General features: G+C 40.9%; 1 protein-coding gene across 2 annotated transcripts; it reads left to right on the forward strand.

The window, feature by feature from the left end:
- th (tyrosine hydroxylase) lies at positions 1–23,847 on the forward strand. Of its 2 annotated transcripts, XM_046357804.1 has the most exons (13): positions 1–234; positions 701–904; positions 2,534–2,708; positions 3,177–3,265; positions 3,551–3,618; positions 11,244–11,294; positions 13,119–13,264; positions 13,609–13,744; positions 17,377–17,446; positions 17,682–17,738; positions 18,011–18,106; positions 18,978–19,111; positions 21,663–23,847. In XM_046357804.1, the coding sequence occupies exons 1-13, from the start codon at positions 151–153 to the stop codon at positions 21,820–21,822; spliced, it is 1,470 nt and encodes a 489-aa protein (XP_046213760.1). In that variant the 5' UTR covers positions 1–150; the 3' UTR covers positions 21,823–23,847. The 2 variants fall into 2 exon arrangements, with proteins under 2 accessions (XP_046213760.1, XP_046213768.1); XM_046357812.1 differs by lacking the exon at positions 11,244–11,294.
- Positions 23,848–26,796: the final 2,949 nt, after the last annotated feature.

Below are 26,796 nucleotides of genomic sequence, written 5' to 3' on the forward strand. Positions count from 1 at the left end.
ACAAGTTCTTCCGCGTGGGGGAAAAAGACACCAGGCGCACCAAGCAAAGTCAACGCAGTGCAGGGAGCATCAATAAAAGACGCTCAGATACACAGACACACATTACACACGCATACAAAGACACTGTTTTACACACTCCAGAATCTGACCATGCCGATTTCAAGCAGCTCTTCTTCCTCAACGAAGAGTATGCGCAGGGCAGCGTCCGAGCTCGAGAGGTCTGATTCTGTTACGGTAAGGAGTTACGTTCTTATTACCATTCCATTTAGACCTATCATACTCAACTTTTGAGTAGAAATGGTCAAAACTATTGTTATAAGTGTCACTTGCTAATCTTTTTAAGACATTTTTTATGTTGCCTCAATGCGCGCAGAGAGCCTGGCTCCTTGGAGAGGGCACTAATTATGCAGGAGCGGTTGGGTAAATGGTAACTTTTTATAGGAAAATAACTTATTGTGGTTTAGCAGCTTGGCTTTTAAATCACAAAGACTAAGCTATGCGTCAGGTTTACTTAGACTGCATTGGTGTTCTTATGCGTGTTTGGAGATTGTAAACTGGTTCCACCGAGGTAAGCAAGGCTCTATGGGCTGTGTCTTGTGCGCTGCCGGTGGTCGAGATAAATATGTTCGAGTTTAAATATGTTCACAGACATAACAGTAAAGCTGTTTTAAATCCAATATGTTGCTCTTTTTTGTCGCAGTCTCCAAGATTCATTGGGAGACGACAAAGTTTGATCGAGGATGCGCGGAAGGAACGAGAAGCAGCGGCAGCCGCGGCAGAGGCGGCTGAAGCGACTGAACAGATCGTGTTTGAGGAAGAGGATGGAAAAGCTCTGCTCAATCTCTTCTTCACGCTGAGAAGTTCCAAGACACCAGCACTGTCACGCTCTCTCAAGGTGTTCGAGGTAAGTACAAACGAGCTAGGCCTTTTTCTGTATTAAAGAGCCTAAATAGGATTTGGGTAATTCAAAAAAGGATTTAAAGTGAAACGTTTAACTTTGAAAATAAACAACATCGAATTTAACCTAATACTCTACCAATTATCACAAACCAACACTTGTTTTTGTTCAAATGGAGAGTGGGATACATATTTTGCACAATTGATATTTTGTATGAATATACGGGAAAATAGGAGATATTCAAGAAGGCAATTAATTCTGAGTTGTAAGGTGTGAGAAAATGTTGTAGCCTAAACCTATTAGTGCTTGCTCTCAGCTCTTCGTGTTAATTTTTCTAGGCGACAAGGCAGCATCACTGTGTCTATTATGTCATTATGGTCCAGGAGAGGCAACTAGGTAAATTCGAATGTTATGTCAAAAAATGCAGAGCAGATTGTTGGAGCCTTGAACAAAGGTGTCAATGATTATTCCTAAATATATTTCCTAAATGGGAATGATTCTATGGCGATATTGTTTTCGTGGTGTAGCTTATGCTATCAACAACAACTTGTTTTAAAGTATAGTAATTTCTTATCAAGGGAAAATAAAATATCCCTGAATTGTCCACATCTTAAAATGTGTGGGCTAATCTAATCAAGCCAACCTTAATCTTTTTCATAATTAAAAACTTTAACTATGAAAATCCAGTGTTTCTATGTCAAACGGTTTGGTTATATTTCAGTCTTCTATGATGTACATAAAGTGTAATATCTCCTCACTTCCTTTCCTTCACTGCAAGAACAAGCCAGATGAGAACCAGTCTAATGATGAGATTCCACCATAAAATAATGTTCTCAAGTCTTTTCTAGGTAGTGCCGATGAAGGGGTGGAGACGAGGAAACATTTTTAGCAAATGAGAAAGAGCCTAAGAGAAGTATGTTGTGCTTGACAGACATTTCCTATTTTCTAGTGCAGATGCAGTGGTGGTGTAAACCTTACTTAAAATACTTTAAAGTATGAGTTAGGTCGTTTTTTGGGGGGTATCTGTACTTTACTATTTACATTTTTTACAACTTTTACTTCACTACATTCCTAAAGAAAAGAAAATACTTTTTACTTCATACATTTTTGCCTGACACCCAAAAGTGCTTCTTATATTTTGAATGCTTAGGACAGGAAAATGGTCCAATTCACACACTTACCAAGACAACATCCCTGGTCATCCCTACTTCCTCTGATCTGGCGGACTCACTAAACACGTTTTTTTTTTAAATATAAATGTCTGAGTGTGGGAGTGTACCTCTGGCTATCAGTAAAAAAAAATATGAAAATGATGCCGTCTGGTTTGCTTAACATAAGGAATTTCAAATTATTTATACTTTTTCTGTTGATACTTAAGTGTATTTTAGCAATTACATTTATTTTTAATACTTAAGTATATTTAAAACCAAGTAGTTAAAGACTTTTATTTAAGTAGTATTTTACTGGGTGAATTTTACTTGAGTCATTTTCTATTAAGAAATCTTTACTTTTACTCAAGTATGACAGTTGGGTACTTTTTCCACCACTGTGCAGATGAAGGGGGGTAGACGAGGAAACAATAGATGTTTGAGCAATTGAGAAGAGCCTAAGAGATATATATGTTGTGCCTGATAGACGTTTGAAGCTAAGATCCACCACCTGGAAACACGGCCGTGCAGGAAGCCCCGGGACAGCCTGGAGGGGCTGGAGTACTTTGTTCGCTGCGAGGTGCACCTGTCTGATGTCAGCACCCTCATCAGCTCCATCAAGAGGATAGCAGAGGACGTCAAAACCACCAAAGAAGTCAAATGTGAGAACCTTCAATCATTTCTGCATAATGCACTTTATTTAAACCGTACTAGGCTCACGAGCACAGGTGTGAACACTTAATGTTGTGGAACTCGAGCCTTAAACAGAAACAGCTATCAGGTGTAAGACCATCTAATATTGTATAGCCAATGTATGACCCAAATGTAACCTAGCTGAACCATCTTCACACTCACAAGATCTCAAAAAGTGTACTTGAATAATCCTGTTGAATCTCAAGACTTGATTGTCTGGTCACCTCCTTAGATATAGCCACCTTTGCATTGTATTTAGTCATACTGTAGCTGCTATTGAGTTGACCAAGGCTATTCATCTACGATAGATGGCAGGCTTTGTCCAAACATTTGTGTGCATTACGTGTTTTGCAGTGACAAGAACTAAAGGTATACATGGAAATGGGAGCATGTTTGTAAAAAAAAAATCAAAAAAAATCTTTATGGTCTTTTTTCAGTTCACTGGTTCCCAAAGAAAATCTCTGAGCTGGACAGATGTCACCATCTTATCACAAAATTTGATCCAGATTTAGACCAAGAACACCCAGTGAGTGAATGAATGGAAACAATCACTCTAGCTAGTTATGTAGAGAGAGTGAGAGTGAGAATATCATTGTTATTACACTGTTATTACATGATTAATATTAAATGGGAAACAACGTTTTGGGCGCAACTCACAAGTTTTGACTGTCGTTGAGCCTACATCAGATAATAATCTATTACATTGCTATAATGATGCCATATTTCTAATAACAGTATAATGACACTAGATCAAATGTGAAACTATAGATATTGGGTCACTACTCATGTTTTGTGTGACGGTTTTGTACAGGGATTCACAGATAGCGTCTATCGGCAGAGGAGGAAGATGATTGGAGACATTGCCTTCAGATATAAACAGTAAGCCAGAAATAATTATACCGTGACTCATTACAACATTTATTCATTTTAAAATAAGCCCTAAGAAATCACATTTCTAATTTCACAAATTAAGATATATAGATATTTCAATATACTGCTATGTAGCAGACCTGGGAAGAAAATACTGTAGTTATATTTTGTAGTTTATTTGAAAATACAGTACAAACTGGAGGTAGTCGAATATAGTTTATATAATTTGAACAAAAAGGCAACTATTTTCTTTGATAATACAGGTCTCAGAAAAACAAATAGTATTTGGAATAGCTCTCAGAAAAACAAATCATATTTTAAGGTACTTGAATATGCAGTGCATTCGGAAAGTATTCAGACCCCTTGACTTATTCCATATTTTGTTAGGTTACATCCTTATTCTAAAATTGATTAGTTGTTTTGTTTCCTTCAATCTACACATAATACCCCACAATGACAAAGGAAAAACAGGTTTGTAAACATTTTTGCTAATTTATTAAAGATAGAAATATCACATATACATAAGTATTCAGACCCGTTAGCCAGTACTTTGTTGAAGCACCTTTGGCAGCAATTATAGCCTCATGTATGATTCTACAAGCTTGACACACCTGTATTTGGGGAGTTTCTCCAATTCTTCTTCTCTGCAGATCCTCTCAAGCTCTGTCAGGTTGGATGGGAAGCGTTGCTACATGGCTATTTTCAGGTCTCTCCAGGGATGTTTGATCGGGTTCAAGTCTGGGCTCTGGCTGGGCCACTCAAGGACATTCAGAGACTTGTCTCGAAGCCACTCATGCATTGTCTTGGCTGTGTGCTTAGTGTCGTGGTCCTGTTGGAAGGTGAAGCTTTGCCACAGACTGAGGTCCTCAGCCTCTCTGGAGCAAGTTTTCATCAAGGATCTCTCTGTACTTTGCTCCGTTCATCTTTCCCTCGATCCTGACTAGTTTCCCAGTCCCTGCCGCTGAAAAACACCCCCACAGTATGATGCTGCCACCAACTTGCTTCGCCGTAGGGATGGTGCCAGGTTTCCTCCTCTTGGCATTCAGGACAAAGAGTTCAATATTGGTTTAATCAGAACAGAGAAGCCTAACCCTGACCCAAACCCTTTCTCATGGTCTGAGAGTCTTTAGGTGCCTTTTGGAAAACTCCAAGCGGGCTGTCATGTGCCTTTTACTGAGGAGTGGCTTCCGTCTGGCTACTCTACCATAAAGGCCTGATTGGTGGAGAGCTACAGAGATGGTTATCCTTCTGGAAGGTTCTCTAATCTCCACAGAGGAACTCAGGAGCTCTGCCAGAGTGACCATCGGGTTCTTGGTCACCTCCCTGTCAAAGACCCATCTCCCCTGATTGCTCAGTTTGGCCGGGCGGTCAGCTCTAGGAAGAGTCTTGGTGGTTCCAAACTTATTCCGTTTGAGAATGATGGAGGCCACTATGTTTTTGGGGACCTTCAATGCTGCAGTCATTTTGGTACCCTTCCCAGATCTGTGCCTTGACACAATCCTGTCTCGGAGCTCTAAGGACAATTCCTTCTGTCTCATGGCTTGGTTTTTGCTCTGACATGCACTGTCAACTGTGGGACCTTATATAGACAGGTGTGTGCCTTTCCAAATCATGTCCAATCAATTGAATTTACCTCAGGTGACCTCCAATCATGTTGTAGAAACACCTCAACGATGGTCAATGAAAACAAGATGCAGCTGAGCTCAATTCCGAGTCTCATAGCAAAGGATCTGAAAACGTATGTAAATAAGTTATAATAATAATAATAATAATAATAATATATGCCATTTAGCAGACGCTTTTATCCAAAGCGACTTACAGTCATGTGTGCATACATTCTACGTATGGGTGGTCCCGGGGATCGAACCCACTACCCTGGCGTTACAAGCGCCATGCTCTACCAACTGAGCTACAGAAGGACCAAGTTATTTCAGTTTTTTTATTTTAAATAAATTAGCAAACATTTTTTTAAACCTGTTTTTGCTTTGTCATTATGGGGTATTTTGTGTATAGTAACAGTGGAACCAAACCATTTTTTTGAGGGGTTCTGTTCAGAACTAAACGATTGGAAAATAATTTAGGTTCTAACCCCTCCATAAGATTGTGGAAATTGCTTTATAATTGCATAATAATGGAGTTATAACATGTGGAATAAGGAGCAGTTACTATTCCTGTAGAGTACTGTATTGCTCATTGCTATGCAATTACCAAAGTGTTAGGTAACATGTTAATAAAATGTTTCTCAAGGTTATTACAGTTTAATTACACAGGCGCCAGAACCGTTTGTTAAGTGTTACTGAGAACGCTAACAGTAACAAAATATGCCTATTAAGTGTCAAAAGGAAACTAAAAATCCCAATACTAGGGCGTCAGGTAGCCTAGTGGTTAGAGGGTTGGACTAGTAACTGAAAGGTTGCAAGATCAAATGCCCGAGCTGACAAGGTAAAAATCTGTCGTTCTGCCCCTGAACAGGGCAGTTAACCCACTGTTCCTAGGCTGTCATTGAAAATAAGAATTTGTCCTTAATTGATCTGCCTAGAAAAATAAAGGTAAATCCATTTTTTGAAAATACTGCCTTCTTGAATCAATTACAGCCAAGGTAGGTTGAAAATCATGTTAATTTGTAGTCTGAGTTAACAATCCCTTTAAAGACTGTCTAGTGTGTGTTTGAAACAAGAACATTTACCCTCAGATGGAGAAAGTTCAAGTTGTTTTTGCTAAGCCTCCAACTTGCTGTTTACAAATGGCTTTGAATTACTCTGCAGTATCTCCAGGTATCATAAAATGTTTTGCAGCTTTTTACCTTTTCAGTGGCATAGTAGTTGAGCGTCACAACTTCCTTATACTTATCTGTACAAAATATAATTGGTTAGGGCCTACCCTTACCGAGTGGCGCAGCGGTCTAATACACTGCAATGCAGTGCTTGAGGCATCACTACAGACCCGGGTTTGATCTAAGGCCGTGTCACAACCGGCCGTGACAGGGAATCTCATAGGGCAGATCACAATTGTCCCAGCGTCGTCTCGGTTACGAGAGTTTGGCCGGGGGTGTTTAATTTGTGTCATCGCACTCTAGCGACTCCTTGTGTATGCTGAGCACTTGTTGGCTGCTTTTCCTTCACTCTGGTCCAACTGATCCCAAACCATCTCAATTGGGTTGAGGTCGGGTGATTGTGGAGGCCAGGTCATCTTATGCAGCACTCTCCTTCTTGGTCAATAGCCCTTACACAGCATGGAGGTGTGTTGGGTCATTGTCCTGTTGAAAATCAAATGATAATCCCACTAAGTGCAAACCAGATGGGATGGCGTATCACTGCAGAATTCTGTGGTAGCCATGCACGTTAAGTATGCCTTGAATGTATAAAAGATCACTGACTGTCACCAGCAAAGCACGCCCACACCATCAAAACACCTCCTCCATGCTTTATGTTGGGAACCACACATGCAGAGATCTGCTTCTCACAAAGACACAGCGGTTGGTGGAACCAAAAATCAGACCAAAGGACATATTTCCACCGGTCTAATGTCCATTGCTCAGGTTTCTTGGCCCAAGCAAACCTCTTCTTATTATTGGTGCACTTTAGTAGTGGTTTCTTTGCAACATTTTGACCATGAAGGCCTGATTCACACAGTCTCCTCTGAACAGTTGATGTGTCTATTACTTGAACTCTGTGAAGCATTTATTTGGGCTGCAATTTCTGAGGCTGGTAACTCTACTGAACTTATCCTCTGCAGCAGAGGTAATTCTGGGTTTTCCTTTCCTGTGGTGGTCCTCATGAGAGCCAGTTTCATCATAACGTTTGATGGTTTTTGCAACTGCACTTGAAGAAATGTTGGCACATAGGCATTGACTGTCCATGTCTTAAAGTAATGATGGACTGTCATTTTCTCTTTGCTTATTTGTGCTGTTCTTGCCATAATATGGACTTGGTCTTTTAACAATCTATCTTCTTTATACCATCCCTACCTTATCACAACACAACTGATTGGCTACAACACATTACGAAGGAAAGAAAATCCACAAACGAACTTTTAACAAGACACATCGATGGCTCTGAACGAACTTTATTTGACTCTTTGCAAACTGGAATCCATATATCCAGAGGCTGCATTCATTGTAGCTGGGGATTTTAACAAGGCTAATCTGAAAACAAGACCCCCTAAATTTTATCAGCATATCGATTGCGCAACCAGGGCGGGAAAAACCTTGGATCATTGCTATTCCAACTTCCGCGACGCATATAAGGCCCTGCCCCGCCCTCCTTTCTGAAAAGCTGACCACGACTCCATTTTGTTGATCCCTGCCTACAGACAAAAACTAAAACAAGAAGCTCCCGCGCTGAGGTCTGTTCAACGCTGGTCCGACCAATCTGATTCCACACTCCAAGACTGCTTCCATCACGTGGACTGGGATATGTTCCGTATTGCGTCAGACGACAACATTGACGAATACGCTGATTCGGTGTGCGAGTTCATTAGAACGTGCGTTGAAGATGTCGTTCCCATAACAACGATTAAAACATTCCCAAACCAGAAACCGTGGATTGATGGCAGCATTCGCGTGAAACTGAAAGCGCAAACCACTGCTTTTAATCAGGGCAAGGTGACTGGAAACGTGACCGAATACAAACAGTGTAATTATTCCCTCCGCAAGGCAATCAAACAAGCTAAGCGTCAGTGGAGACAAAGTAGAATCTCAATTCAACGGCTCCGACACAAGAGGTATGTGGCAGGGTCTACAGTCAATCACAGATTACAAAAAGAGAACCAGCACCGTCACGGACCAGGATGTCTTGCTCCCAGGCAGACTAAATAACTTTTTTGCCCGCTTTGAGGACAATACAGTGCCACTGACACTGCCCGCAACTAAAACATGCGGACTCTCCTTCACTGCAGCCGACGTGAGGAAAATATTTAAACGTGTCAACCCTCGCAAGGCTGCAGGCCCAGACGGCATCCCCAGCCGCACCCTCAGAGCATGCACAGACCAGCTGGCTGGTGTGTTTACGGACATATTCAATCAATCCCTATCCCTGTTGTTCCCACATGCTTCAAGAGGGCCACCATTGTTCCTGTTCCCAAGAAAGCTAAGGTAACTGAGCTAAACGACTACCACCCCGTAGCACTCACTTCAGTCATCATGAAGTGCTTTGAGAGACTAGTCAAGGACCATATCACCTCCACCCTAGACCCACTCCAATTTGCTTACCGCCCAAATAGGTCCACAGACGATGCAATCTCAACCACACTGAACACTGCCCTAACCCATCTGGACATTTACATACAAGAGGAATACCTATGTGAGAATGCTGTTCATCGACTACAGCTCGGCATTTAACACCATAGTGCCCTCCAAGCTCGTCATCAAGCTCGAGACCCTGGGTCTCGATCCCGCCCTGTGCAACTGGGTACTGGACTTCCTAACGGGCCGCCCCCAGGTGGTGAGGGTAGGCAACAACATCTCCACCCCGCTGATCCTCAACACTGGGGCCCCACAAGGGTGCTTTCTGAGCCCTCTCCTGTACTCACTGTTCACCCACGACTGCGTGGCCACGCACGCCTCCAACTCAATCATCAAGTTTGCGGACGACACAACAGTGGTAGGCTTGATTACCAACAACGATGAGACGGCCTACAGGGAGGAGGTGAGGGCCCTCTGAGTGTGGTGTCAGGAAAATAACCTCACACTCAACGTCAACAAAACTAAGGAGATGATTGTGGACTTCAGGAAACAGCAGAGGGAACACCCCCCTATCCACATCGATGGAACAGTAGTGGAGAGGGTAGTAAGTTTTAAGTTCCTCGGCGTACACATCACAGACAAACTGAATTGGTCCACCCACACAGACAGCATCGTGAAGAAGGCGCAGCAGCGCCTCTTCAACCTCAGGAGGCTGAAGAATTTCGGCTTATCACCAAAAGCACTCACAAACTTCTACAGATGCACAATCAAGAGCATCCTGTCGGGCTGTATCACCGCCTAGTACGGCAACTGCTCCGCCCACAACCGTAAGGCTCTCCAGAGGGTAGTGAGGTCTGCACAACGCATCACCGGGGGCAAACTACCTGCCCTCCAGGACACCTACACCACCCGATGTCACAGGAAGGCCATAAAGATCATCAAGGATAGCAACCACCCGAGCCACTGCCTGTTCACCCCGCTATCATCCAGAAGGCGAGGTCAGTACAGGTGCATCAAAGCTGGGACCGAGAGACTGAAAAACAGCTTCTATCTCAAGGCCATCAGACTGTTAAACAGCCACCACTAACAGTGAGTGGCTGCTGCCAACACACTGACTCAACTCCAGCCACTTTAATAATGGGAATTGATGGGAAATGATGTAAAATATCACTTGCCACTTTAAACAATGCTACCTAATACAATGTTCCCTACATTATTCATCTCATATGTATATGTATATACTGTATATATCATCTACTGCATCCTCATGTAATATATGTATCACTAGCCACTTTAACTATGCCACTTTGTTTACATACTTATCTCATATGTATATACTGCACTCAATACCATCTACTGTATCTTGCCTATGCCGCTCTGTACCATCACTCATTCATATATCTTTATGTACATATTCTTTATCCCCTTACACTTGTGTCTATAAGGTAGTAGTTTTGGAATTGTTAGCTAGATTACTTGTTGGTTATTACTGCATTGTCGGAACTAGAAGCACAAGCATTTCGCTACACTCGCACTAACATCTGCTAACTATGTGTATGTGACAAATACAATTTGATTTGATTGAAATGCATTCCAGGTGACTACCTCATGAAGCTGGTTGAGAGAATGCCAAGAGTGCAAAAAAAGCTCTGAAGAAGGCCGTGAGGCCGATACGTAAAAGCTTATTAAAGAGTAGTGATACTATCAAGAGCAGTGTGCGGGTTTCTTCTTTTTTCTAATTGTAATCAACTGTTACCATGCATTAGCAAAAAAGATAGCTCAGATGTGCGAGTGCCTTTTGAATTAAAATATTTTTTGATTTGTTTAATACTTTTTTGTTACTACATGATTCCATGTTTTATTTCATAGTTTTGATGTATTCACTAAAAACCCTTGAATGAGTAGGTGTGTCCAAACTTTTGACTGGTACTGTATATATATAAATGGTTAGACTTTATGGAAATGGATATTCAGGAGAATGGACATTTACAAAATGTTCAGATAATGTATTGTGTATATCAATTATGACTGTCCTATTGATTGGAATGGTTTATTAGATTGGGTGTGCTCTATTCATTATATTTCTATCTTAACATGCAGTTCCAGATACAGTACAGATTTTTTTTTTAAGTAGTTACTTTATGAGATTTTTATTCATTGTTTTAAAAAGTAGTATTTTTGGGGGATCTCTATTCAAATAGTTGTGGTCACCTCAAAAGTAACTATTTATTTTTCTTGAAAAATAGTTTTCCACAAAGAATAGTTAAAACTATAGTTTTTCTAGGTCTGCCATGTAGAAATACAAAGAATCATGAAACTTTCACAGTAAATGGAGATGAATAACTACTTAAAATGTCATGTAAAAATCATCAAAAAAGTGGATTCAAGGTTTATCCAGGAATAGGAAGTTACAATGGTGTATATCTACTAATTTCATTCTTCTCTTTGTCAGAGGGGAGCCTATCCCTAGAGTAGAATACACAGAGGAGGAGATCGGTACATGGTGAGTGGCACTAGCATGATAGTCTCTGGTAAAATCAGTGATAAGTTTTCAAACCTTAATCAGTGATAGGCGTGTGGATATTAAACATTTAGGTACATACAAGTGTCTTATATTGGTTGAAAGCTTAAATGCTTGTTAATCTAACTGCACTGTCCGATTTACAGTAGCCATTACAGCGAAAGCATGCCATGAGGTTGTTTGAGGACCGGTTTCATAATTCACAAATAGCGATTAAATATTCACTTACTTTTTGAAAATCTACCTCTGATTTGTCATCCAAAGGGTCTCAGCTATAACATGTAGTGTCGTTTTGTTAGATAAAATCCTTCTTTATATCCCAAAAAGTCAGTTTAGTTGGCGCCATTGATTTGAATAATCCAGTCGTTCAACATGCAGAGAAAGGAATCTGAAAATCTACCGCTAAACTTTGTTTAATCAAGTCAAATACGTTTCTATTTACTCCTCAGATACTCTCAAATGTAATCAAGCTATAATATTTCTTACGGAAAGAAGTATGTTCATCGTGCGCCCAAACACAAACAAGACTGTGTCCCCGTACTAAAACTGATATTTCTTTTTTGTTTTGGAAGTTACAAGCCTGAAACCTTGAACATAGACTGCTGACACCCTATGTATATGTAAGCCATAGGAATTGCATCCTGAGAGCTAGAATTCAGTATGCCCCTATACTTTCCATTGTAAGAGCATGGGCTCTCAAAAAAACATTCTGGTTGGTTTTTCTTTGGATTTTCTCCTACCATATCTATGGTGTTATAGTCTCCTACATTATTTTAACATTTCTATAAACTTTAAAGCGTTTTCTTTCCAATGGTACCAATTATATGCCTATCCTGGCTTCAGGGCCTGAGCAACTACAATGACTCTTCACATCTCAATACTTATCGTGCAAGGGTTGTTTATTGTATGCTTTCTGTTATGCTTCAGTCCTCTGTTTACATGTCCATTTGCACAAAGACGTGTTTATTTCATACTATTTGTGATTTTGACTCAGTGGTAAAGGTTATTTAATGGTTATTTTCCTGATTTGCCACGGATGGAGGGTGCTATCAAGCCATCTAGAGTAAAAGCTTTTGATCGTTTATGTGCAAATGTCACAGATTAAAGTCAATTGCCCAGATATCATGTCAGTCTAAAATGTCAGTTCATTGTTTGACTCACTCCACCAAACGGAAACATTGTGTTTGAACAATATAAAAACCTTGTCAAAAAAACCTTCAGGTCCCTCGACCGAACTTCTCCGAAGTGACTGTCAACCATCTGGTACACGACTTGTTCTGCATCCCAAATGACAACCTATTCCCATATCATGCACTACTTTTGACCAGAGTCCTATGGGCCCAGTTCAAAATCAGTGCACTATATAGGGAAAGGGGTGCCATTTGGAACGTAGACTTGCTCATGGATAACCCGATTATAAGAGAGTAAACAGTTTTGTTTTGGAGAGATTTATAGTTGACCTAGAGGACAATATGCTGCCATAACTCAATCAAAGAGAGGCCACACATTCAGCTCACCATTCTGGAAATGGGTTATACAGAAGTCTTCTATTTTTTAATGTATATATTTGGACTTCTATAATTAATTTCTGTCTTGAAAATGCAGAGAAATCAATCCTTTTCCCATGACGACACACAGTTGTGTTTTAAGATTTCTACATTTTCATCTGCAATTTTATCTACAAAATTATATTTGTTTCCATCATGTGTGTTCACCTTCTGGTGTGTGTGTGTATCCATGTGTGTGTGCGTACGTGCATGCATGTCTTTGTGTTCTCCCACGTGTGTGTGTGTGTGTGTTGGATAGGAGAGAGGTGTACTCCACCCTCAGGGACCTGTACACCACCCATGCCTGCAGTGAGCACCTGGACGCCTTCCGTCTGCTGGAGAGACATTGTGGATACAGCCCTGAAAACATCCCCCAGTTGGAGGACGTGTCACGCTTCCTCAGAGGTACTCATACATGCCGCCTATTGCAGCCATTGTCATTGAGCTTCTCACAAGACACATGCGTCTCTCTGCAATTTCATTGGCAACTCCAGAAATAATTTGAATGAATGTGCTGTGAAAAATGTTTTCCTCAGTCAGCTGAATGCGCCGCTTAGTTCACAGAACCATGGTTACGTTAGTAACCTTTGCTATTAGCGGCTGGGACAAACGGAACAGTAACAGTGGTTTCTAGTGCTTTTAGCGCATCTTGAATACAAAATATTCCTACAAATTTGGCTCTAGTTTTTGACCCCATTCCTGAAAGCTAAGATTCACTCACTCACTCACTCACTCACTCTCACACACAGAGCGAACAGGGTTCCAGCTGCGTCCCGTGGCAGGTCTCCTCTCCGCCAGAGACTTTTTAGCCAGTCTGGCCTTCCGTGTGTTCCAGTGTACCCAGTATATACGCCACGCCTCTTCTCCCATGCACTCCCCTGAACCGTGAGTACTACTGTTTCACCATGACCTTATTCAGTGTAGAAAGTTGCAGATAGAGATGTCATGAATAGAGCTGATGTGATTCCTAATTCTACATGCTATATTTCTATCTTAACATTGCACAACATCCTAGTTCTCCATACCCCGGTTAAAAGATGGCTGATCTACATTTTTCTACATTGTTTTGGATACCTTTGGTAGGTAGTTTGCTGTCAGGCTTCGACTGTGGTACAGCAAAGCCAAATCAACCTGTGCTCATGGTTCTCACAGGGGAAGTGAAATGATAGGCTATAATGACTTTGCTCAAGATCATGTATGCCGCAAATGACATGCAACTAACTATAATGTAACAAATTCGACATCAGCCAGTTAAAAACATTGACGTACTGTAGTTGGATGTGATCGAGCAGTTTTTCATGAAAGCGTTCCTAACAGAAGTTCTGCTAATCAAAATTATGAAATCGCGTGTGTTTAAATGACTGGTTAAATAGCTCACAATGTAGTGAGCCAAGCTGCTGATCATATTCACAGTTTGCAGCAAGGGTTTGAATCCCAGATTAAATTATTCATTTTTTAATGTACAATTACATTTGTGTTATTGTGTTGCAAAGGGAAGTGCAGCACCTTGATAATGAATAATACATTTAATGATGCATCTTTCTTCAGCCCTGTAGACACACGGTTAATAATCCTGTTTATTACATATATTGCACAGACGTGTATATTTAACTGTACAACGTTGTACATACATTATTAAATTTGATCTACAAACATCACAAATGCATTATTTGACTCAAGGACCAGCAGGAGATAGTTTTTCTAATTTGAGTCGCGTAGGGGACTTGAACGCATACAAAACGTTTTAGAGCATACCCCCTTGCAATTCTCCTTTGACCTCTCATCAACGAGCTGTTTTTGCCCAAAGGACTGCCACTGACTGGATGTTTTCTGTTTGTCGCACCATTGTCAGTAATCCCTAGACACTGTCGTGCGTGAAAAGCCCAAGTGGGCTGAGATACTGAGATGTGAGTGTGCCTGAGTGTGCCTGGCACCGATGATCATACCCAACTAAATGTTGCTTAGGTCACTCATTTTGCCCTTTCTAACGTTCAATCAAACAGTCTCTGAATACCTTGATGCTTGTCTTCCTGCTTTATATAGCAAGCCACGGCCACGTGACTCGCTGTAAGAGCAAACCACTTAAGTGAATGGGGTGCTTTACTTAATAAACTGTGTATCCAAATATAAGCCTTCAACAACCATAAGACTCAATAATAATGTCATTATTTCATCAAAATAGTTGAGCCTGATTTTTTGCAGTACTGCCCTACTAAGCAAAAATGCAGTAACTGCTCATAGCGTGGAATTGAAAAAAAATGTTTTTATTTCCCTTGGTTTCATAGTAACCTTATGCAGTTACTGCTAACATGACCCCCGTTTTCTCCAAAACACAATACAATAGAGGCAGCATACTTGTCCAAATGATTAAGCATGTATTTAATGTAGCAAAAAGTTAGAGTATAATCTGTAAACCCATGTTATCCTTATGGAGAAACTCCGATGTGTCAAACTACATGAACCTGTGAGCGCAGAGAGAATAACTCTGTGGCTTATCAAACCCAACCTCCCCTGGAAGACCCCATCGAAATCGGTGTGTCTCTGTGTGACGAAGAGGCCACAATATGTCACAAGCATGTTGAAATCACTAATTGTCAGGCTTCATTCTGGGCCTACTTTTTGCACAGTCGTTGCGGTCAGACCAAGCGAGCTACGGTCAAGTGGGGCACCTCGTTGAACTCGGCATATCCCAGAGACTATGGTGATGCCATTTTCCAACCCTTTCAGTGTTGATTTCAGCCTGTCCATTTGGTGATGGTTCATCACTGTTTAAACTTATTGGAAATGGACAATAATTCAGCCATCAAGTCAGCCATCCATCAGACAATAAGATATCATACTGACACCAAACTCATACATACTGACACAAACCCACTTTTTCCAACTCGTTTAGAAGCCAACTATCACATATTTCAGAGCCGGCCCAAAATTCACAGCGCCTAAAAGACCGTAAAACACATAGTTACGTTCTAGCTGCGGTTCCAGTTCTGACTGTTTGTGTAGGCCTAGCTGCGGCTACCCCGAATCCCGAGTTTTGGCTCGATAGGTCTTTCGGAGCCCGAGCAGCGACCTTCATTAGTGCTGAAAATGCATTTTTTCAGCCGTTGCTAAGGGGTCCCTGAAAGCGCTATCGGACAGAAAGACTTTTCTAAAGGTTGTCATTTTCGCTACGCTAAAAATTAATTGAAGATATTGCAAATGGACTAGGCTGTTTCTCGGCCTGAGAACCTTCTAGAGCCACATAACTCACCATGCACTACCGACTTAAGCTCTAGAACAGGTTTATAAAGTTTCAGAGCTCTGGGTCTGACTGTCTGACTAAGGATTTTCATAAGGCAAATGGACGGTCCCTGAGATACAGTATCTCAGAAACCGAGTGCCCTGGAAACTTTATATTTTTACTTCCCTGAGACCAGGCCTTACATTTACATTTACATTTAAGTCATTTAGCAGACGCTCTTATCCAGAGCGACTTACTTGGGGGCGCGACCTGAGGTCGTCTGCCTTTTTTAATAGCACCCATGGACGTCTAGTAAGGGACCGTCCATTTGCCCTATGAAAATCCTTATCAATCGTTAGGGAGCTGCCACATGCGTCCCTTATGTAGGGTTAGAGATAGGTAGGGCAGAAAACTAATCTGACTTTCAAGTTTGTCTATGACAATACCATTTTGTTAAAAAAACACCAAAAAAACATTTATAATGCAAATTCACTAATAATGACTAACTTCTTGTAGGCATTATAGAAAATTAACCCCGGTCTCATCAACAATCTCTCAAGCACAAGCCCACGTGCTAGTGAGCAGTCAGCTAATCTTTATATTTAAAGTTTATCCTACTTGGATCTATTTGCTAGCTAACGAGGCACAACAGTTGAATTGATATGAACACACCCTTCTGTCTGTCTCCTACTGTTTGAACAGCATGATAGCCTGTCCACTTTGTTCATGTTGAAATCGAGTGGCCTACCTTATTTCTCAGAATGAGAATGTGTTGCAAATTCCTTATATAATTGTGTTTATGCTTATTGCACATTTATAAAACACAGACTAGACAGCTAGTATAACAGTCTGTGGATAAAATCCTGCTAGTGGTATGTAGTACTCAGCATACAGAATCAATGTTCATCGATACTACCGTTTTAGTAGTGTCTGCTCTGCGTGCAATTTGAGGACTTGAGACATTTAAAGGGGATTGTTAGAAAACAATTCTACAAAGTTTGACATGACTTATTATGCATCTCTTGCAGGGTATTTTGAAAGATTTCAAATAGTATTTAAACTCAGGTCTGCAGTCCAAACAGCTCTCTGTCCTGTATCATTTATTTCTCTTAATTTCTCTCTTTCCATACCTCTCTCTTCCTTATCTGCACCTTCTTAGATCGAGACAGCATCATGCACTTTCTGTACGATAATTGTACGAAATATGTACTGGGCATCTTATTCTCACTTTCTGTCTCCATCTCCTGTGTGACTGTGAGCACTTAATCATCTCATTATTTTTGTGATGTTGCGATAGGGACTGTGTGCACGAACTCCTGGGCCACGTCCCCATTCTGGCTGACCGGGTGTTCGCCCAGTTTTCTCAGGTGACAAATTCTGCGGCTTTATTGGTTTTATTGATTCTGATGTATTGATTGTGACGATGGACATTTTTTAACCCAATAACATTTATTAAAGGAGCAGCTCTAAAATGAGAGTTGGGCCTCTGGCCTGCACCTTGACTTGAGCTGTCTACCCATCACCCTTTTGTCTGCATTGTATACCATGAACCAAAGATGATACTCTGTCATGCTTAACTAACAGAGATCACGTGTCTTGTAGAACATCGGTCTTGCTTCACTGGGGGCTTCAGAAGAAGATATTGAGAAACTGTCAACGGTAAGTTTTGTTGTTGCAACATGGCTTGGATTATTCCTGATCCCGTATTTGCTTCCTGATCCCTTATTTGCTTCCTACCACACATGCTAAACATATGAAGTGTAAAGCTGTGGAAACATGACTAATTTAGAAAGCATGTGTGTGTGTGTGTGTGTGTGTGTGTGTGTGTGTGTGTGTGTGTGTGTGTGTGTGTGTGTGTGTGTGTGTGTGTGTGTGTGTGTGTGTGTGTGTGTGTGTGTGTGTGTGTGTGTGTGTGTGTGTGTGTGTCTCAGCTCTACTGGTTCACGGTGGAGTTTGGTCTGTGTAAACAGGGTGGCATTGTGAAAGCCTACGGGGCAGGACTCCTCTCCTCATATGGAGAGCTAGTGGTGAGTACATGGTTTTAGACATGGAGTATTCTCTTCCTCTCTCCAATCTAAAATCATACCATATCTTAAAACCTCTACGGGATCGGTGACACCCCCCCCCCCCCACACGGGACAGTTGAGCTAATGTGCGCTAATGTGATTAGAATGACGTTGTAAGGAACAAGAACATTTCCCAGGACATAGACATATCTGATATGGGCAGAAAGCTTACATTCTTGTTAATCTAACTGCACTGTCCAATTTGCAGTAGCTATTACAGTGAAATAATACCATGCTATTGTTTGAGGAGAGTGCACAGTTATGAACTTGAAAATGTATCAATAAATTAATTAGGCACATTTGGGCAGACTTGATACAACATTTGGAACAGAAATGCAATGGTTCATTGGATCAGTCTAAAACTTTGCACATACATTGCTGCCATCTAGTGGCCTAAATCTAAATTGCAGCTGGGCTAGAATAATACATGATGGCCTTTCTCATGCATTTCAAAGATGATGAAAAAAACTGCACATCTTTTACCAGATCTAATGTGTTATATTCTCATACATTAATTTCACATTTCCACAAACTTCAAAGTGTTTCCTTTCAAATGGTATCAATAATATGCATATCCTTGCTTCAGGTCCTGAGCTACATACAGGCAGTTAGATTTGGGTATGTCATTTTAGGCAACAACAAAAATATCCTTAAGAGGTTCATTTAGATATAAGCCACCATAATATAGACAACATAATGGAACAGAGTAAACCTCCCCTAACCTAATTTTCAATTAAATGTTGAATTACAGTAATATCCAGACGTCCAGACATTAACCACCCCCCCCCCCTCTCTCCCTCTCTATCTCTCACTCTCCCCCTGTCTTGCCCAGCATGCTCTGTCAGATGAGCCAGAGAGGAGGGAGTTTGACCCAGAGGCTGCAGCCATTCAGCCCTACCAAGACCAGAACTACCAGTCTGTATACTTTGTCTCTGAGAGCTTCACAGATGCCAAAGAGAAACTCAGGTAACGGACCAGACACACATAGGCCGTGTCAGAATACTCATACTTGTAGGCTAAATAGTAGGCTTTTTTGGTATGCAAAAATATACATTTAGAAAACGTAGTATGCCAGGAAGTCATACTCATTTTGGCTTTACATGAAGTAGAATTCACTGCACACTATTGAGGAATCATCCTTTCAAAGCTGAATGAAAAATTAACAAGCGCGATTGAGCATTAGATGATGCCTTCTCAGTATGGATGAGTGGAATGTTGATATTTGTTGTTTGCTGAATACATTTTTATTCAACAGTACATACAAATTAGTATGTTTTACACCAGTGGATTCAACAGTATGGCTGGAAATAAATGAATGGAATGGAGTCAAACATGTAGTTTCCATATGTTTGATTTGTTTGATACCTTCTATTAATTCCATTCCAGCCATTACAATGACCAGTCCCACCAGGAGGCATGCAGTTTTAGTAAGAGAGGCAAGACAGATTTCAGACACGGCCATTGACACAGAATGAGCGGACAGGCTCACACTAGTTTTATTATTTTACCAACTTACATCAGTTTTTGTTGTAAACCTGATCTACCTGCTAGCTTCTAGAAGGCCAGCATCCCGGAGTCGTCTCTTCACTGTTGACGTTGAGACTGGTGTTTTGCGGGTACTATTTCATGAAGCTGCCAGTTGAGGACTTGTGAGGTGTCTGTTTCTCAAACTAGACACTCTAATGTACTTGTTCTCTTGCTCAGTTGTGCACCAGGGCTTCCCACTCCTCTTTCTATTCTGGTTAGAGCCAGTTTGTGCTGTTCTGTGAAGGGAGTAGTACACAGTGTTGTACTAAATCTTCAGTTTCTTGGCAATTTCTCGCATGGAATAGCCTTCACTTCTCAGAACAAGAATAGACTGAGTTTCAGAAGAAACTGCTTTGTTCCATTTTGTGCCTGTAATTGAACCTACAAATGCTGATGCTCCAGATACTCAATTAGTCTTTAATCAGCAGAACAGTTTTCAGCTGTGCTAACATAATTGCAAAAAGGTTTTCTAATGATCAATTAGCCTTTTAAAATTCTAAACTTGGATTAGCTAACACAACGTGTCATTGGAACACGGGTGTGATGGTTGCGGATAATGGGCCTCTGTACGCCTATGTAGATATTCCATTAAAAATCTGCCTTTTCCAGCTACAATAGTCATTTACAACATTAACAATGTCTACACAGTATTTAGATCAATTTTATGTTATTTTAATGGACAACATTTTTTGCTTTTCTTTCAAACACAAAGACTTTTGTAAGTGACCCCAAACTTTTGAACAGTAGTGTATCTTTTTTGCTTCTCTTATTTGCCATGTATGTGTGTGTTATTCAGTGGGTTTCTATGGTCTAATAGCAGTAAGGCAAAAGGTAATATTATTATTTTTTTTTAAATGTATACCTACAGGTGTCCTAAAATTTCAAATCAGCTAAATGGTCCATGTTATTACCAACTTAAAACAATTCTATATGTTTGGTTAGTCGATATCGCTTTCTAGAAGCTTAGACTGTAGATGGTTAATATGTAGTTGCAGTGCAATGCAAATCAGTTTTCTGTGATTCAATGCATATTGAATGCATGTTTCTTGTAGTTGGCCTCTACTGAAGAAAAGGTGAACCCTTTATACCCATATTGTCTGATACAATAAGAATGATGAGAATTTGTCATTGAACTTTAGGCAGGCAGGCAGGCAGGCAGGCAGGCAGGCAGGCAGGCAGGCAGGCAGGCAGGCAGGCAGGCAGGCAGGCAGGCAGGCAGGCAGGCAGGCAGGCAGGCAGGCAGGCAGGCAGGCAGGCAGGCAGGCAGGCAGGCAGGCAGGCAGGCAGGCAGGCAGGCAGGCAGGCAGGCAGGCAGGCAGGCAGGCAGGCAGGCAGGCAGGCAGGCAGGCAGGCAGGCAGGCAGGCAGGCAGGCAGGCAGGCAGGCAGGCAGGCAGGCAGGCAGGCAGGCAGGCAGGCAGGCAGGCAGGCAGGCAGGCAGGCAGGCAGGCAGGCAGGCAGGCAGGCAGGCAGGCAGGCAGGCAGGCAGGCAGGCAGGCAGGCAGGCAGGCAGGCAGGCAGGCAGGCAGGCAGGCAGGCAGGCATTGGCAGGCATCAAATCAAATCAAATCAAATTTTATTTGCATGGTTAGCAGATGTTAATGCAGGCGAAATGCTTGGCTTCTAGGACAATGCAGTGATAACCAACAAGTAATCTAACTAACAATTCCAAAACTACAGCAGTGCAGGATAAGAACATGTACATAAGGCAGAATGAGTGATGGCAGAGCAGGCAGTAGATGGCAGTACAGCAGAGATGAGTGTGGACAAAGTAAACAAAGTGGCATAGTTAAAGGCTAGTGATACAGGCAGGCAGGCAGGCAGGCAGTATATACAGGAGATGAATAATGCAGGTAAGGCATTATATAAGGCAGGCAGGCTAGGCATTTTGACCATTATTAAAATCAGTTGGGTCAGTGTCAATGACATTGGCAGCAGCCACTCAATGTTTTCTATTTACATTGTATATTTGCCTTGTGTTTTTCCTGACAGATCGTATGTGGCTGGAATTAAGAGGCCGTTCTCTGTGCGGTTTGACCCCTACACCTACAGCATAGAGGTCCTGGACAATCCCCTGAAGATCCGAGGAGGCCTGGAGTCTGTCAAGGACGAGCTGAAGATGCTCACAGATGCCCTCAACGTGCTCGCATGATGCACAACAACACTGCTACTGCTGCTGGTCCCACTCTGTGCCATTTTGATGTGTGACATAACCATTGTTCTCTTGTGCTTTATGTGGCTGGCTAAGTGGCGACCTTGAAACCTCTCACTGGACCTGTTTGGTTTATTTGATCTGGTGATGTCTCTTTCCTCCATTGGTGGAGACTGCATTCATCTCAAATGTTGTACACACTCCCCTCCATATTTATTTGGACAGTGAAGCTAAAAGTTTTAATTTGTCTCTATACTTGAGCATTTTGGATTTGAGATCAAATGTTTTATGAGGCAACAGCACAGAATGTCACCGTTTATTTGAGGGTATATTCATACATATTTGTTTTACCGTTTAGAAATGAAAGTACTATATGTATCTAGTCGGCCCATTTGAAGGTGTCATAAGTATGTGGACAAATTCACTTATAGTGTATTAAAAGGAGTCAAACATTTAGTATTTGGTCCCATTTTCCTAGCATGTGACTCCACAAACTTGTTGGATGCATTTGCAGTTTGTTTTGGTTGTGCTTCGGGTTACGTTGTGCCCAATAGGAACTGAATGGTGAAGAATATATTGTGTCATTTTGGAGTCAGTTTTATTTTAATTAAGAATAAAATATTTTTCTGAACACTTCTAAAGGAATGTAGAAGCTACCATGATTGCGGATAATCATGAATGAATACTGAATAATGATGAGGGAGAACGTTACAGAGGCATAAATATCATACCCCGCCACCAAAAAACTCCCGTTATTGGTAATGGTGAGAAGATAGCATGTTTTGGGGGTATGGTCTTTGTGCCTCTAACTTTCTCACTTATCATTATTCAGTAGTCATTCACGATTATCCATAATAGTAGCATCCACATTATTGTTGTGTTCATAAACATATTCTATTCTTATTTACAATAAAAGTGATTCCAAAAGGAACAATTCGGCTGCGTTTGACGAATCTGATCAGGTCTGAAAAAGATCTGATGAGAGAAGATCTGATTTTGATTTGGTCAAAAGACCAATTAGTGGAAAAAAGATCCGCGCTGGGCTACCTGTTTTAAACACAACCTACATTATTCACCATGCAGTTCCTTTTGGGCACAGCATAATCCAAAACACAACCAAAAGAAACTGCACATGTATCCAACAACTTTGAAGAGTCACAAGTTTGATGTACAGTGTAGGCATTGCGTGCTAGGACTATGGGAACAATTACTAAGCTTCTGACTACTATAATAGACCACAAGTAAACGTGTCCAAATACTTGACACCTTCAAATGTTGGGACTTGATACATAAAGTGCATGAAAAAAAACCTCAAATAAAATGTTACGTTCTGTACTGTTGCATCAAATGAAACAATTGATCTCAAATCCAAAATGCTGGATTATAGAGACAAATGAAACATGTAAACTTCACTGTCCAAATAAATACAGAGGGGAGAGTATGTCACTTCAATCTGAAATTATTTTTAAATGGCCTATTGTCGACAAAATGCAAATTTTGTGCACAAGGAATAGGGCTAAAATGCAGGGTTAATGTAGGGCTAAGGCAAGGTTGTGGTTTGCTACTCACATGTGTTATGCTTTCAAACAAAAGTCTCAATGCAAAGTTTCACCTCACTTTAATAGTTTGGTATGAATTCAACAAAATATGTAAAACGCTAGGAAAATGACCAAATCTAAGCAGTAAAATTATGAATGTAATAAAAGTAGGGAAACTGGACATGGTATAATGATAAAAATGAAAGATGTTTATGTAAATTACTGTAATATTGAACCAGGGTAAATATTTAAATCATTGAAAACAAATCACCCTGTTTGGAATAAAAAATATATATTATTGTCTGTATAAAAATGTTCTGTGAATTGTAAGCATTGTGCTTGTTGCGATCTAATAGCAGAATAAAAAGAAAGAACTGTATCTGATGTTATATAATTATATTTATGCTTGCCCACTGAGGAAGTTATGAATGCACATTCTCTGTAAAAATATCAATATAAAAAAAGAAATAATCAGACATTAGCATTACCTCTTGGTGTCCATTCCTGACTCAATCATCTCAAAGAAAACGGGATTCCTCAAAACAAAAACACACCTATACAGTACATTTTCTAGTATATCGCTTTGACTATTCCTCTCAAATTTAATCTGGCTATTATGACGACATTTTATTGAATAAAGAACAAGAACAAGATGCACACAGTATTATTGGTTGTTTGACTAAAAAGCATGAGCTGGCGCACACCCAGAGAAACTGATTTAGTGTAGAGCTGCTAACAAACGGAGAATAAACTATAAAAACAGAGTATATAACAATATTCTTAAACAAAATGCAACCGTTTAAACTTTGTAATATAATTTTTTATACAATTACCCCCAACTGAGCATAAAGGCAAAATGTGATATTAATTTCCATCTGATTTGTCCGATAGCAACTCAGAAATAGGTTTGAGACACAACTTTCCTGTCTTTTTTCAACAAATACATTGTTCGTGGATAGCCTACTCCTATAATTCAAATAATGCACTACTTGGTCAAAAGTATGTGAACGCCTGCTCGCAAATGTTTCATTCCAAAATCATGGGCATTGATGTGGAGTTGGTCCCCCCTTTGCTGCTATAACAGCCTCCACGCTTCTGGGAATGGCTTTCCACTAGATGTCAGAACATTGCTGCGTGGGCTTGCTTCCATTCAGCCACAAGAGCATTAGTGAGGTCGAGGCACTGATGTTGGGCTATTAGGCCTGGCTCACAGTCAGCGTTCCAATTCATCCCAAAGGTGTTCAATGGGGTTGAGGTCAGGGCTCTGTGCAGGCCAGTCAAGCTGCTGGAACAGGAAAGGGTCTTCCCCAAACTGTAGCCACAAAGTTGGAAGCACAGAATCATCTAGAATGTCATTGTGTGCTGTAGTGTCCCTTCACTGGAACTAAGAGGCCTAGCTCAAAACATGAAAAACAGCCCCAGACCATTTTTCCTCCTCCACCAAACTTTACAGTTGGCACTATGCTTTGGGGCAGGTAGTGTACTCCCGGAATCCTCCAAACCCAGATTTGTCCATCGGACTGGCAGATGGTGAACCACGATTCATCACTCAATAGAATGCATTTCAACTGCTCCAGAGTCCAATGGCTGCTAACTTTTACACCACTCCAGCCGACGCTTGGCATTGTGTATGGTGATCTTAGGCCTGTGTGCGGCTACTCGGCCATGGAAGCCCATTTCATGAAGCTCCATTTCATGACGTTTTTGTTTTTCCGGACTTCCAGAAGCAGTTAGGAAGTCGGTAGTGAGTGTTGCAACCGTAGACAGACGATTTTTACTCGCTACATTCTTCAGCACTCGGCAGTCCAATTCTGTGAGCTTGTGTGGCCTACCACTTTGTGGCTGAACCGTTGTTGCACCTAGACGTTTCCACTTCACAATAACAGCACTTACAGTTGAGCGGGTCCACTCTAGCAGGGCAGAAATTTGACTAATTGACATGTTGGAAAGGTGGCATCCAGTGATGGTGCCACGTTGAAAGTCACTGAGCTCTTCAGTAAGGCCATGTTTGTCTATGGAGATTTCATGGCTGTGTGCTCGATTTTATACACCTTTCAGCAACCGGTGTGGCTGAAATAGCCGAATACACTAATTTGAACGGGTGTCCACATACCTTTGTATATATATATAGTGTACCAATGCATGTATTTTTATTTTGACCTCTTATAAAAACACACAGATCCCACTCTCCTCCATGTTTTGAGATGTTGATATGAATTGACCAAGTCACATAGGTCACACGTTTTAATCTTAAAATTACTAGGCTACACAGCATCCTAGAGTAATAGGCTAAGAACTCTGACAACCAACCCATGATGAGACACCCAGTCTCCCCTATCATGGCAGTTATGAGTTTCCTCCCGTATGTTGACCAAAGCAAAGGTAATATGAAGATTGGGACACACATGATGATAATAAATGGATTTAACATGACCATTTGTGTCCAAAAAACAAATGACTTGCATGAACATGTGGTTTTGTTTGGTCATTTTTGTTTGTTCGACATTTGGCAATGTGATACCAAATGGACCAAATTAAATGAATACAGTGTAACAAATGTGTAACAAATGTGTTGGTCCATTAGCTGATCCATTTACAATTTGCACACAGTACCTATTTTACTCCTGAGAGCAAATTTTAAATGAAGCTTGCCGTTAACGATAAATGCTCTTCTTCTGAAATAGGAAACTTCATGCATATGTTTTGACACCATTTCACTGTTGAAACTCTTTGGGAAAGTGTTTTTGGGACCAATTCTGGTCGTGCATTAGGTGATGTGCAGCTTATAAACACCACAAAAAGGTGTCAAAAATCATCTATAAGTGTACAGTGTCTCAAGCTCTATAAAGGGTTCATAAATGTGACATAGCTGTGTGATATAACCACCAATGTCAAATGTGACATCAACCACTATGTCAAATTTGACATAAGCCTGTGCTTTATAAAGGGTGGCATAAGCTCTACTCAATAAAGGCTTATAAATCATATTACATTGAGGCTTCACAAAGCATTTACAACCTTGTCATGCATCTTGGTAGAGCATTGCAACACGAGGATAGTGGGTTTGATTGCCAGGACCACCCATACATAAAAATGTATTCACGCACGACTTTAAGTTGATTTGGATAATGCTTTTGAGCACACAAGACATATATAAACCTGGGATATCAACCATTCAAAGTTGCCTTAGTGGGAGTGACCATAGAATCCTATGGGAGGGACCTTACTGAGTAAAGTATTTGTCTTCAGGCTATGTACTCGGTCATCACTAGTTAACACAGCCACAAAGGCATAATTATGGCAAAACCTTGTCCAGTTCCACAATTTCTCTTCTTAAAAATTTGATTTGAAATGTAACCGAACTAATGAAGGTCAAGTTTAATGCGTTGTTCCACCAGAACTTCTGTACATTTGGGCAGAAGTGTCTGGGAACGAG

Source organism: Oncorhynchus gorbuscha, linkage group LG01 (genome assembly GCF_021184085.1).
Source record: "Oncorhynchus gorbuscha isolate QuinsamMale2020 ecotype Even-year linkage group LG01, OgorEven_v1.0, whole genome shotgun sequence".
NCBI classification, from domain to species: domain Eukaryota; kingdom Metazoa; phylum Chordata; class Actinopteri; order Salmoniformes; family Salmonidae; genus Oncorhynchus; species Oncorhynchus gorbuscha.